This window comes from Mus caroli, chromosome 6, assembly GCF_900094665.2.
Source record: "Mus caroli chromosome 6, CAROLI_EIJ_v1.1, whole genome shotgun sequence".
Lineage (NCBI taxonomy): Eukaryota > Metazoa > Chordata > Mammalia > Rodentia > Muridae > Mus > Mus caroli.
Window position 1 is genome coordinate 35,581,529 of NC_034575.1, and position 12,389 is coordinate 35,593,917.

Below are 12,389 nucleotides of genomic sequence, written 5' to 3' on the forward strand. Positions count from 1 at the left end.
TTTAGCTCTGTACCACAGCTTTTAATGGGGTTATTTGAATTTCTGGAGTCCAGCTTCTTGAGCTCTTTGTATATATTAGATATTAGTCCCCTATCAGATTCAGGATTGGTAAAAATCCTTTCCCAATCTGCTGGTAGCCTTTTTGTCTTATTGACAGTATCTTTTGCCTTATAGAAGCTTTGCAATTTTATGAAGTCCCATTTGTCGATTCTTGATCTTTCAGCACAAGCCATTCTCTCTGAAAATTTACAAGCCAGGCCTCCATCTTTGCACTGTTCTCAACATTATCTTCCAAGCTCCTACAGAACATTGTACAGAGCTCTTAACACCCAATGGCTCTTTCGGTCCAAAGTTCCAAAGCCGTTCCACAGTCTTCCCAAATCCTGGCCAGGCAGTCACATGAATGCCCCACTCCTGGTATCAACTTCTGTGTTAGTTAGGGTTTCACTGCTGTGAACAGACACCATGACCAAGGCAACTCTTATAAGGACAACATTTAAATGGAGCTGACTTACAGGCTCAGAGGTTCAGTCCATTATCTTTAAGGCAGGAACATGGCAGCATCTAGGCAGGCATGGTGAAGCAGGAACTGAGAGCTCTACATCTTCATCTGAAGGCTGCTAGCAGAATACTGGCTTCCAGGCAGCTAGGATGGGGGTCTTAAAGTGCACAACCACAGGGAAATACCTTCTCCACCAAGGCCACACCTACTCCAACAGGACCATATTCTAATAGTGCCACTCCCTGGGCTGAGCTTATACAAAATTAAGAATTTCACATGAACGGGAGAAACAAAAAGGACAAATAGGTTTTGCATCCAAGGCGACTGTAAAAAAAAAAATGGCCTTAAATGTTGGGCCAATATAGACATTCAATATTCACTAACTAAATGGACTCCAAGATAGGAAGCTGCCACTAATTAATTCCCAAAAGTCAGAAAATATTAAAAAGTAAGAGAAGGAAGAGTACCTAGAATGAGAGGCACTTTCTCACCCTCATCAACGATCTGCTGGTGATTCTTACAACAATGCTAGAAGCTGGGCCATTCCTTATCTCCCTTAGAACTCCCCCAGACTCATCTGAGACTTGGGTCTATAGGAACAATTATGTCTCAGTGCAAAGCTTCTTACAAAATAGACTCATGTATTGCTGTGTTCAACAATGCTTTCCCTGGTGGTCCTACCTGGGCTTTATCACATTCACTCCTTCTAAGAGGAAAAAATGGCTTCCATGGAGGAATGTAAGGGTAAGGTAGATATATGATTATTTTCACTGCCTCCTTTTGCCCAAATCCAAGACAACAGAACATGGTACTGCTTGACTTCTATGAACATTATTCAGTCATCAAAAAGTGGTAGTAGCCATATGGGAGGGTACTGATCTCCAGCCTTTAGTCATTCTAGTAGCATTTCTACATCTGTGTGCATGTAAAACACTTAAAACAGTGGATAAATGTTATTACATTTTGAAAGTTGATCATTTTCCTTTTTAAAATAAATATTATATTTTTAATGATGTATAAATATGTATGTATCTGAGTTTGTGTTTTTGAGCTTGAGTGCAGTGCCTAAAGAGGTCTAAACCTCCTAGAGACAGAATTAAAAGCATTTGTGAACCACCAGATGTGGGTTCTGGGCACCTCACTTGAATCCTCTACAAGAACTATATGTACTTTCATACCTGAACCATCTTTCTAGCACTCTAGACTTCTTTTAGCTTAGTCTCTTCTTAAACAATAATGTTGACCTTTCATGTGCTGGTCGTGTTTTATATGATAGACATTAAAATAAATGATCACTTTTAAAATAAAATGATATTCTTCATACTATCTAAATTCAAGTTGAAGACGAATAATGAGCATATCATTCTTGAAATAAGATGTTTGACAGATGGTTCAGAAAATGGCAAGCTTGTAGCTCCTGTGCTGGTTGGCTGTGAACGAAACTTATATTGATGACTGAAGCTAGTCAGAATATTAAGACTTGATTACCATATGGTTATATATGTTTAATACCTTAAGTTATCTTTAATACATATGTAAGTATATGTATATATGAATATGTATAGTTTATATAATTATTTATGTACAGTGATTGAACAAATCTGAGAAAACATATCCAGGAATAATCTACGTTTTCTTAGGCCTATAAGATTGTCACAAGGTTGTCTTTAATGTCTGATGTTCTCTGAAATAGTCTAGGATGCTTGATAAAGATAAAGGAGTTAAAAGTTCCCTGACCTCATAATAATATATTCTTTTTCTACTTCTTGTATGAAATATCTGTGCTCAATGACACCAGTGAATTCTTAAGTATAACGAGAACTGATCTTGTTATACACTGTGTGGGTTTTCCTTTTGTGTCATTTTCTAAAACAAGAGGCATGAGCTATGGGGAATTTAAGCACATGGTTGCTTAAAGCCTCAGTTTGTATTTAACTAGACTGTGTTTGTTATTTGTCTTTCCCATGCACGTGGTTTAGTGGCCTTGAAAGAGTCAATTAAACTGAGGACTGATTGAGCTCAAATATTGATCTTTGCATTGGCAGGATCAAGAGGAACTAGACATTGAAATCACTGAAGGCTCTTTTCCTATATTAAGACATTGGATTTTTCTTTAGTTTCTCTAACTACTTTCCTGGTTAATGTGCTAGTCATTACTGGGAAGAAATCACCCCTTTTATCATCTCTAATGCTCATGGATTATTCTAAATTAAATTAATGCCATTCAAAAATTCTAGTAAGGCACCTAATATATGATATAAGCAAATGGGACAACCAAAATACAAAGAGCAGGTCACAATTCACAAGCTAAGAATCACTGGTATAGGTAAAGAAGATATCCCCAGTTGAGTCTGGTGTTTAGTGCAAATGGGACACATTAAGCAGCCTCACACAGGCTGTTGAAACCACAGCAAATGGAGAAGGTCATATGGGCAACAAAGGGCTTACATGGGATGTGAGAAACTGGGCCAAAATGAGGAAGACTTGTACATACTGCTTTTTGGGCTTGAGAATTCAGAACAAGAACAGGGTCGGGAGGATGTTAACAGGTGAGAGGGGGAGACAGCCAAAATAGTCAAGTGGCTGCCTGCAGACTGGGCGATCACATATGGAAACCTATTAAGGATAACAGATGCTTGGTTTCTCAGCACTGCCTCAGAAAACTGCAGACAAGGAAAGGGAGAAGGTCAGAGCTAGAATGAACGGAAAATATTAGTAAACTCCCAGCTTTTCCCTATCAATGTCTGCAGTTGTCTGTAGACTGCATTTATTCCCTACATTAATTACTCCAATGCCCTGGCAACAGTGTAATACCTCAAATGCATATCTAGAGCTCACTCCCTGTTTCCTAAATATTCTTGCTCTAATGAAATAAAGGATAGTTTTTTTGTGTGTCATAAAGCAGTGAAGTTGCCCAAGAATGAGGGGATTCTGACAAGAAGGAGGAATTAAAAGCGGAAATATTGCGAAGTATCGGTGTCACGCCTTTAATTCTAGCACTTGGGATGTAGAAGCAGACAGATCTTTGTGAGTTGAAAGTCAGCTTGGTCTACAGAGCTAGTTCTAGAACAGTCACGTCTGCACAGAGAAACTCTGTGTTAAAAAAAATAAGAACAAGAAATAAATAAAAATAAATGAGAGAAGGAAGGAGGGAGGGAAGGAAGGAAATATCCCTTTTCCATTTTCATTGATCCTTTAAACAATGTTTGGCACACACTAAAAAAACTACTGTTCTATGACCACCTTTAAAGTACAAATGTTCTACTCACATCAGATAAATTTATTTTAGTCAGTTACATGCCTGTCTTCCATCTTGAGACTTCACATTCAATTTATGCAAAGCCTCCTCTCTCTCTCTCTCTCTCTCTCTCTATATATATATATATATATATATATATATATATATATATATATATATTACATCAATACATCACTGGAAGCACTTAAAGTATTTCAACTTAACCTTTACATGTGATCTTTTATTATTTATCATTGCACTCATTTATTCAACTACTAAGAAGCATAATTTTTTTTGTTTGTTTGTTTGTTTGCTTTTTTGGTTTCTTTGTGTAGCCCTGGCTGTCCTGGAACTCATTCTGTAGACCAGGCTGGCCTCGAACTCAGAGATCTGCCTGCCTCTGCCTCCCCAGTGCTGGGATTAAAGACGTGTGCTACCATGCCGGCCATACCCTGTAAAGCATTGTGACAGAGTTCGAGAACACTGGAGTTCCTGCAGCAGAAGAGTAGACATCTTGGCTGATGGTTGCCTGAGTGAGTCTGAATGTTTGGCAGAGGGTTGCAAATAATTATTTCAGCCTTTATCTGCATCCAACTTTCAAGGGAAATGAGAAGATGAAATTATTTAGATGACTAAAAGCAATTACATTTAAAATTTCCCAAAGTGTGCATTGTAACCCCCACTGTCAGCGTTCAAGAGGAATAACATTATTCACTAGTGATTTGTCAACAAACTAAGGTATCCTATTTCAAAACAGTCGGGTTTTACTCCTCTGTTCCTAGTGTTTGAGTAGAGCCTGGCAAGTGGGAATGTGTTCAGTCGATAGTTTTTTTATTAATTTTGGGTGTTTCACCAAGAGCTGATGTTTGCAGCCCATATAATGATGCCTCCTTAGTCTATGGATCAATACCCTCGTTAATTTTTCTGTGTATCTCAAGCTCATGAAGGGAAATGATGACAGAGAGGAGTGTAATGTGCTTGCTTTGCCTCTAGGGGGAGCTGCGACCTCACGGAAACTCTTGAGGCATCAATGATGAGGTTAGGTGAGAAGGGAGGATGGGAAGGGAGTTGGGCAGGAAGTAAAACATAAGGCTCTGCTCCTTGTTCTGTTTGTGAGATGGTGTGGATGGGGCTCAGAGACACTAGGACTTCCAGAACCTGTAGAGTATTGTTCCTGAAAGTTTCTTGGCTCTGTCTCGTTGAGCCAGATATTCTCTGTTCTCCTGAATCTTCCTCTGCTTATTTCCTTGAGGTGTTCCCAGTGTGTGTGTGAGGGGTGGTGGGGGGTGGTGGGGGGGTGGAGGAGGAGGGTACAGCATCTCCTCTCCTTCCTCTCTCGGCACTCCCTGACGTGCTTCTTATCTACTTACCATTAAATTACTGTGCCTTGAAATGATGTACAGGTGGCTCCAAAAAAGGCTCTGATGAGCAGTGAGGCTCATCTTAGGCTTTCTTAGGATGAAGGAGAGAAAACCTGGGTATGCCTAATCTGAATCCATGAGAGTCAACAGGAAGGGTGTCTATGGGGCAGATGGTGAGCCTCAATTGTGACCCAGTTTCTAATCACCTATATTTCTATTGGTATAAACAGACTTTAGGACAGCAGATGGAGCTTCTGGTTAATTTCTACAATGGTAAAGTCATGGAGAAGTCAGGAAAGTGAATCTGTCTATCAGGGGAGAAGGGGTAATACAAAGTAGAAAGAAGAAAGAAAGTACCATTTACTGGTACAAGAAACTGTCTGAGGAGACCCAGGAGGCAGCTGGGTATGGTCTAGGTCTGGGAGCCTACGCCTTGACAAGCATGAAGGGCAAAGAGGAAGTGTGAGCTGAAACCATCTACACAACAGGGAGCATCCAAGCAAAGCATTTTACGGGTCAGCAAAACACACCCAGGCAGCCAGGATCCAAAGAGAAAGAGATCCTATCCTGTGTGACACTGCCATGGGCTCCATGCTCCTCAGTTACCTGGCCCTTTGTCTCCTGGTGGCAGGTGAGTCCTAGTCTTAGTCTATACACCTTTGTATTTTACATAGAACATCCTTCTACAATTATCTTGAGGATTAAACTTGTTTTCTTATTTCCACAGGTCCAGTCGACCCGAAAATTATCCAGAAACCAAAATATCTGGTGGCAGTCACAGGGAGTGAAAAAACCCTGATATGCGAACAGTATCTAGGCCACAATGCTATGTATTGGTATAGACAAAGTGCTAAGAAGTCTCTAGAGTTCATGTTTTCCTATAGCTATCAAAAACTTATGGACAACCAGACTGCCTCAAGTCGCTTCCAACCTCAAAGTTCAGAGAAAAACCATTTAGACCTTCAGATCACAGCCCTAAAGCCTGACGACGCGGCCACGTACTTCTGTGCCAGTAGCCAAGACACAGCCCTGCAGAGCTCTTGCCTCCCTGTACACAAACCTCCTCAGTCTATCCAGGAAACTGTTGATGTAACTGGTCTACCTGAGCCTGGGGACTCAGTTCAGTAGTCCACAGGACTCAAGTAAAAACCTCAGACCACAATGCCACCTGTTAATTAGATGTCATGATGCCAAACTCTGAGTCTGCAAAGCAGCAGCTTTGACTTGAGTAAAAAAACATTGTCTATGGTTAAGTATGGGACTGACAAGCTCAAATTTAATTGTTTCAAGGGTTTGTAGTCCTGAGGAATCTTTTATGGTGCACTTAACTGTTCTCACCCATCCTCTTCCAGGAGGTATCCTTATATGACTTCCTTTTAAAAGAAAGACCTGTATCTCTGCCCACAGTCCAGCTCTGATAGGCTTATACGTTTTTGTTTTTGTTTTTGTTTTTGTTTTTTTTTTTTTTCTGAGAAATCCCTCTGCAAGTGGCTCTTTGAGTTTTTATATCCCAGGATAATCCTTCCTTATTTGATCTTTACCATTGACTAAGTTACTCTCCTTGCATATGGTCGAGTTCTCAACCCTTGCTTTTCTTTCCCATTGAGGTTTTTAACATTTTCATGCTTGACTCTTTCCTTGTATCTCTTTAATCTTCATGCTGACTCTTCATACTCGGTATTGTTAGTTGTAGAGTCTGACACGTTTGAGTAACAAAGAAAAAACAACCTGGCGTTTCTGAGGAAGACTTAATTCTTACAACTTCCTTTGCAGAACTCTACCTTCCCTCTGATTACTCCTAGAAATGGCCCTCTGCCTTGTACACCATTAGATCTATCTCATAGGCAGAACAGAATTCGGAACCCTCGGGTTTCTACTATATCCTTTCTCCCATAGAGGGCAGTCTGCAGATGGTAACTGTTACCACTCACCAATAGCCCTGTCAGACCTTGCCTATGGGACCATAGGAACTTAGCATACCCCTACTGTTTCTGAAGTGCAGTCAGTCAAACTAGGAGAAACTACATTCCTGCTGTGGCCCTACTATGGATATCTGGCTTCTAGGTTGGATAATTTTTAGTTTCTTGGAAGCAGGTGGGTTCTTAGAAATTCTAGAGTTTTCATTTCATATTGAGACAATTTTAAAGTATTCCATTAATCTTTTTTTCTCTTTCTACAGGACACACAGGACCCAAAGTCTTACAGATCCCAAGTCATCAAGTAGTAGATATGGGGCAGATGGTGACCCTCAATTGTGACCCAGTTTCTAATCACCAATATTTCTATTGGTATAAACAGATTTTAGGACAGCAGATGGAGTTTCTGGTTAATTTCTACAATGGTAAAGTCATGGAGAAGTCTAAACTGTTTAAGGATCAGTTTTCAGTTGAAAGACCAGATGATTCATATTTCACTCTGAAAATCCAACCCACAACACTGGAGGACTCAGCCATGTACTTCTGTGCCAGCAGCTTAGCCACAGCCTTGAAAAAACACTGTCTTCCTGTACACAAACTCTTATGTGTCTGCCTCTTTCCTAACACCCTGTCTTCCCCAGGAGAAGGAAGTCTACATGACTATTTTTTAATTGCAGTTCTGTTTTGAACAGATAAATATCTGAAATTAAATGTCTAAGATAGGATATCTCACATAGGAAAGGCCAGAGGTCATGGATATACAGATTTTCTCTAGACACTACAGAGTGTGGTTGGTAAATAATCTTGAGCAAATACTATGTCATCAAGTAACTAAGTGACTCATGTTGTCTTTTTTTTCCTCCATTTTAATTACATTGCATTAGAAATCTTTTTATTTCTTTTATTGATTGTTTCTAGATAAAGTATTTAAATTCATAAGGTAGAAGTAGGGTCACTGCCCTGTTGATCCTCACTCCCAGTGACTCAGGGGTCGCAGTTGTAGTTCCTTCCCTTGTATGAATCAGATCTGTTGGATAAGAAATCTTGGTTTGTGAGAAGGAGGAGAAGGAAATTGACACTACAACCATAACACACAATAAACATCCTGTTAATTGTGAACTGGAACTATGTTTGCTTTTTTGTTGTTTGTTTGGTTGGTTGGTTTGGTTTTGGTTCCTTGGACAGGGATGCAAGAAGGTATGCAGAAAAATTAAGATTATATAAAATAAAGTTTCTAAAAACTAATACCATATGGTCACAAATTTGCTGCTCAATACTGGGAACCAAGGAAAGGTTGTTCTAGATTTGAGTGAATTCAATCAAGTTTCTGTAATTTGTGAGTGTGGTGATAGGTAGCAATTTGTTGACTGAGTCAGTCACAATATAAAAAGTAGGTGTACCACAAAAAAAAAAAAATCAAAGCCATAAGGCACCAATTCTCACCCTGTGAATCTCAATGCCTTTGGGAGCTAAAAGACCCTTTCACACAGGTTGCCTAAGACCATTGGAAAAACACAGATATTTACATTATGATTCATAACAGAGACAAAATTGTAGTTATGAAGTAGCAACCAAAAAAATTTATGGTTGGAGGTCATTACAACACGAGAAACTGTTTCAGCATTAGGAAGGCTGAGGACCACTGCCATGAGGAGAAGAGATCGGGCCATCCTACTGAACAAGGAATGACCAAGAGAAGCAGAGCAAGACTAGGGGAAATCTAGAATCAGTGGCCGAGCAGAAGACAAGGAACACCAGCTCCCTGAGAACCACTGGTTGCATCAGCTCTGAAGTTTATTCTATGAACCTCCTATGTTTGTCATTGTTGCAGCTGACCACCATCTTAAAGGCTTAATTACTTGGACTTGATAAAAATATAAACTGTATCATTTGATTCCAGCCACATCTGTGATGAGCAATTCTATGCAGACACAGATTTGCTCTATAAAAATGGTGCTTAGATATTCACATTATGTTCCCAAGGAATCCTGTTGCTGCTATGAGTTATAGTAGTGTCCTGTATGATATTTTTGCAGACAGATTCCAAAAGTGTGGAACAGGCGGATCAAATTTTTCTAGAAGATCTTAGATTTCTGGTCAACCTATCTATACCAATGCCCTAATTAACATATTTTCATTTGTATTTTTCTTTTTTTTTTTCCCTGTCTTTCTAATTTTGTTTGGGTAGTTTCACCTTATCTCTTCAACTTATCTATTCTTTTAAGCTTTGCCCATTCTCTTTATAAACAGATATAGTGAATGTATATATTAAGCAATCAGTATAACTCAGTTTAGAATTTCTATTAGATCATGATTCAAGTTTCAAGTTCTTTGCTGAAATTTTCCACTATATTTACTTTGTTAAAACATTAACTATTTAAAAACCGGTGTCCAGTAACTGTAATATCTACATTTTTTGAGCCACATTTTTTTTGTCTGTTGTCATGTCTTGGTTCGTGATGATATTATTTTCATGTGAATCCTAGATTACACGGAACATTAGAGAGTACTTTCCGGCTCTGAATGGTTTCATTTTTCTTTTGAGAGGACGGAGACTGTATCTGCTAGGAAGTTGTGAGAGCGGCAGGTCATCTCCATCAAGCTGATGACTGATTTAAATTGAAGTTGGGCTTTGAGGAGTCCCAGGGATCACTGTTAAGTCCTGGTATTAAGTGGACAGTGGTTTAAATTTTAAACAATGTTTGAGTGTTTAGCAGCTTTATTGACATGAAATTCATGTAACATGCATAACATTTATTCACATGTATAATTCCATGAGCTTTGACAAGTCCATGCAGCTGTGCCAGTGTCATCATGGTCTAGCTCTAAAACATTTTCACTCTCTTTGAAGTTCCCTTGTGCTCATTTTCAGCAATTCCCTGCACAATCTGCAGGCCCCAGGCCTGGAGCTGTCCCAGGGTCCTTTTGATCAGTAGCACTGAACTTAAGTGTTAGTTAGTCTACATATTCAAGAGCTACTGGTTGCTTTACAAAGCACCCCACTCTTTTCATCTTTTCCCCATCGTGTCCTCTTAGCAGATTCTGCTAAACTGGCAAATAGTATTAAGGGAAAATATCTGCAAGAGTTATATTTTCTCTATTTTTTTTTGTCTTTTGTGTCCTTGCTGCCTTTGCATACAAATGCCACCAAACACGAATCACTTCCATTAACCAAACATTTTTTTTTTTTTGGAGTGAACATTGTAGTAATGTAGTAATTCGATCAAACTTTGAGAGCCAGAGTATGTTTGAGCATGCTTGATTTAGGGTGGAAACACCCTTAAGAAAAGAAAAGCCTCCTGCAACTTGTTCTAGCAACCATATTCCTATTAAGTCCGAGTATGCAAACTCTTCTGAAGCTATATGGCTTTAGTGACCGGGAGGATACCATCCCTTGTTTTTCACATGTAGAAATGTTTACTCCTCAGAGTCTTAAGGAATACTTACCCGTGTTAGTTAGTATTTGCTAAGTCTTTCCTTTCATTGTTTATCAACAGGATCCCAATTGGCATCTGGTCCAGAACATTTGAATGACAGTTCCTTTTGCATTGCGTAAAATTTGGAACCCAACCAACATTTCAGGGCATCAAGATACTTACCCAAAAGTTTCTTCACATTCCCCAAAATGTTAAAGACTCGATATCTAGTTGAGAACTCAAACATCATTTGCAGAATCTGTGAGTCTGATATTTTCCCTCAAATGATGAACACTAAGAGACCAACTATCCACTAGCTACACTGCCGTTTCAGCTGCTGGACTTAGAACTCCTCCGTTTAGAAACTTCTTGAGAATGCCTGTGGATAACAGAGCTTACCCCTTGCATGGGTCTCAGACCATGTGCATTGTGTGACCTCTCAGGCTGAGTGATAGTAGGAGCTTGGGTCAGGCTTGTGTCCTCTGTGGACAAAAGCTCTCTTTCCCTGTGAAATGTGCTTCTGAAGCCAAGGGTGTTTAAAGATAATGCCACTCCTCTTCCAGCATTACCCAGAGAGGCCCTTTATGTCCTTGTGGCCTTAGCCAGCCCCAGCATCACTCTCTTCCTGCCTTCTTACTTGTTCATTGGCTACCACTTCCTCAAATGGTGCCTATTGAGAAATTAGTCTGAGATGGGAGAGCCTTGGACAAATTATAATACCTCTCCTATATGTATCCCTCCTTCTAAGACCTCTGCTGCCTCCCAGCCCTAGTACACAGCAGATGCTAAATTCTAAAACACTTTTTTCTTGTCTGTGTGCTCTGTTTTCTTTTTTACATTTATTTATTTATTTATTTATTTATTTATTTATTTATTTATTTATTTTTACTTACTCACTTTACCTCCCTCTCTCACTGCCCTCTTCTTGGTCACCCCCTTCCCTCATCCCCTTTGCCTCTGAGTGGATGGGGCACCCCCTCAGTGTCTCCCTCATCCCGGCACTTCGAGTCTCTCTGAGGCTAGGTGCAGCCTCTCCTACTGAGGCCATTGAAGACAGCCCAGCTTGAAGAACATATCCCATGTACAGGCAACAGCTTTTGTGATAGCTCCTGTTCCAATTATTTGGGATCCTCATGAAGGCCAAGATGCACATCTGCTACATATGTGTGGGGAAGCCTAGGTCCAGCCCATGTATGTTCTTTGATTGGTGATTCAGACACTGAGAGCCCCAAAGGTCCAGGTGAGTGGGCTCTGTTGGTCTTCCTGTTAGAGTTCCTATCCTCTTTGCTTTCTTTTGTATTTTGTTTGAATCATAAGAAGCAGAAAGGGGGAATTTTTTCACTGTGCTCACATTGGGAAGAGGGTCCCCCCCCCAAAAAAAATCCAGTGACTCCCTGAGTCCATCTTCAGGCTTCCGATAAAGCAGTTTAGTTTCAGTTTTAAACAGAAGGCCAGAGGTATGCATATCTAAACAATCTCCATCAAATGTGGTCCTGCCCATCACTGTTTTAGCTCCATCTTTCTGAAAAATATTGTCTGATAACGTGCAAATCTCTTTCTAGGAGAAAAGTTTTCTTTCTGGTAGGTCCTGTATGATTCCCAGTAGTTTAATATCTTGAAGTCCATTGTTTCATTCTTATGAAAGCCAAAAGGGAGATAGATAATATACAGTGTCTTTTTTGAATGTCTTCACTCTTTTTGGGGAGTTGATTCTGTCGCATAACCTCAACCTTGAGGTGGAATATATTTGTAAAACAAAAATCATCAACGGGCTCCAAGAAGGAAGAAAAAAGATTAAGAATGCTTTTCATTCCACTGGCCACAAGGGGGAGCTGTGGCTCTGAGATTCAGACTTCTAAGGAAGGCCTAAAAGAATTCACTGTTTGAGAGAGGGTTAAGAGAAACTTTGACTTATTTATAGCATGGAAAAGTGTGGTCTGCAGAGGCTGTGAACCG

General features: G+C 39.8%; 2 gene segments (V, D, J or C); both read left to right on the plus strand.

The window, feature by feature from the left end:
* Positions 1 to 5,469: 5,469 nt before the first annotated feature.
* LOC110296578 lies at positions 5,470 to 6,229 on the plus strand. The segment is given in 2 exon segments: positions 5,470 to 5,732; positions 5,829 to 6,229. Coding segments are annotated over 2 exon segments (450 nt in total).
* Positions 6,230 to 7,146: 917 nt separating this feature from the next.
* LOC110296579 lies at positions 7,147 to 7,705 on the plus strand. The segment is given in 2 exon segments: positions 7,147 to 7,195; positions 7,281 to 7,705. Coding segments are annotated over 2 exon segments (474 nt in total).
* Positions 7,706 to 12,389: the final 4,684 nt, after the last annotated feature.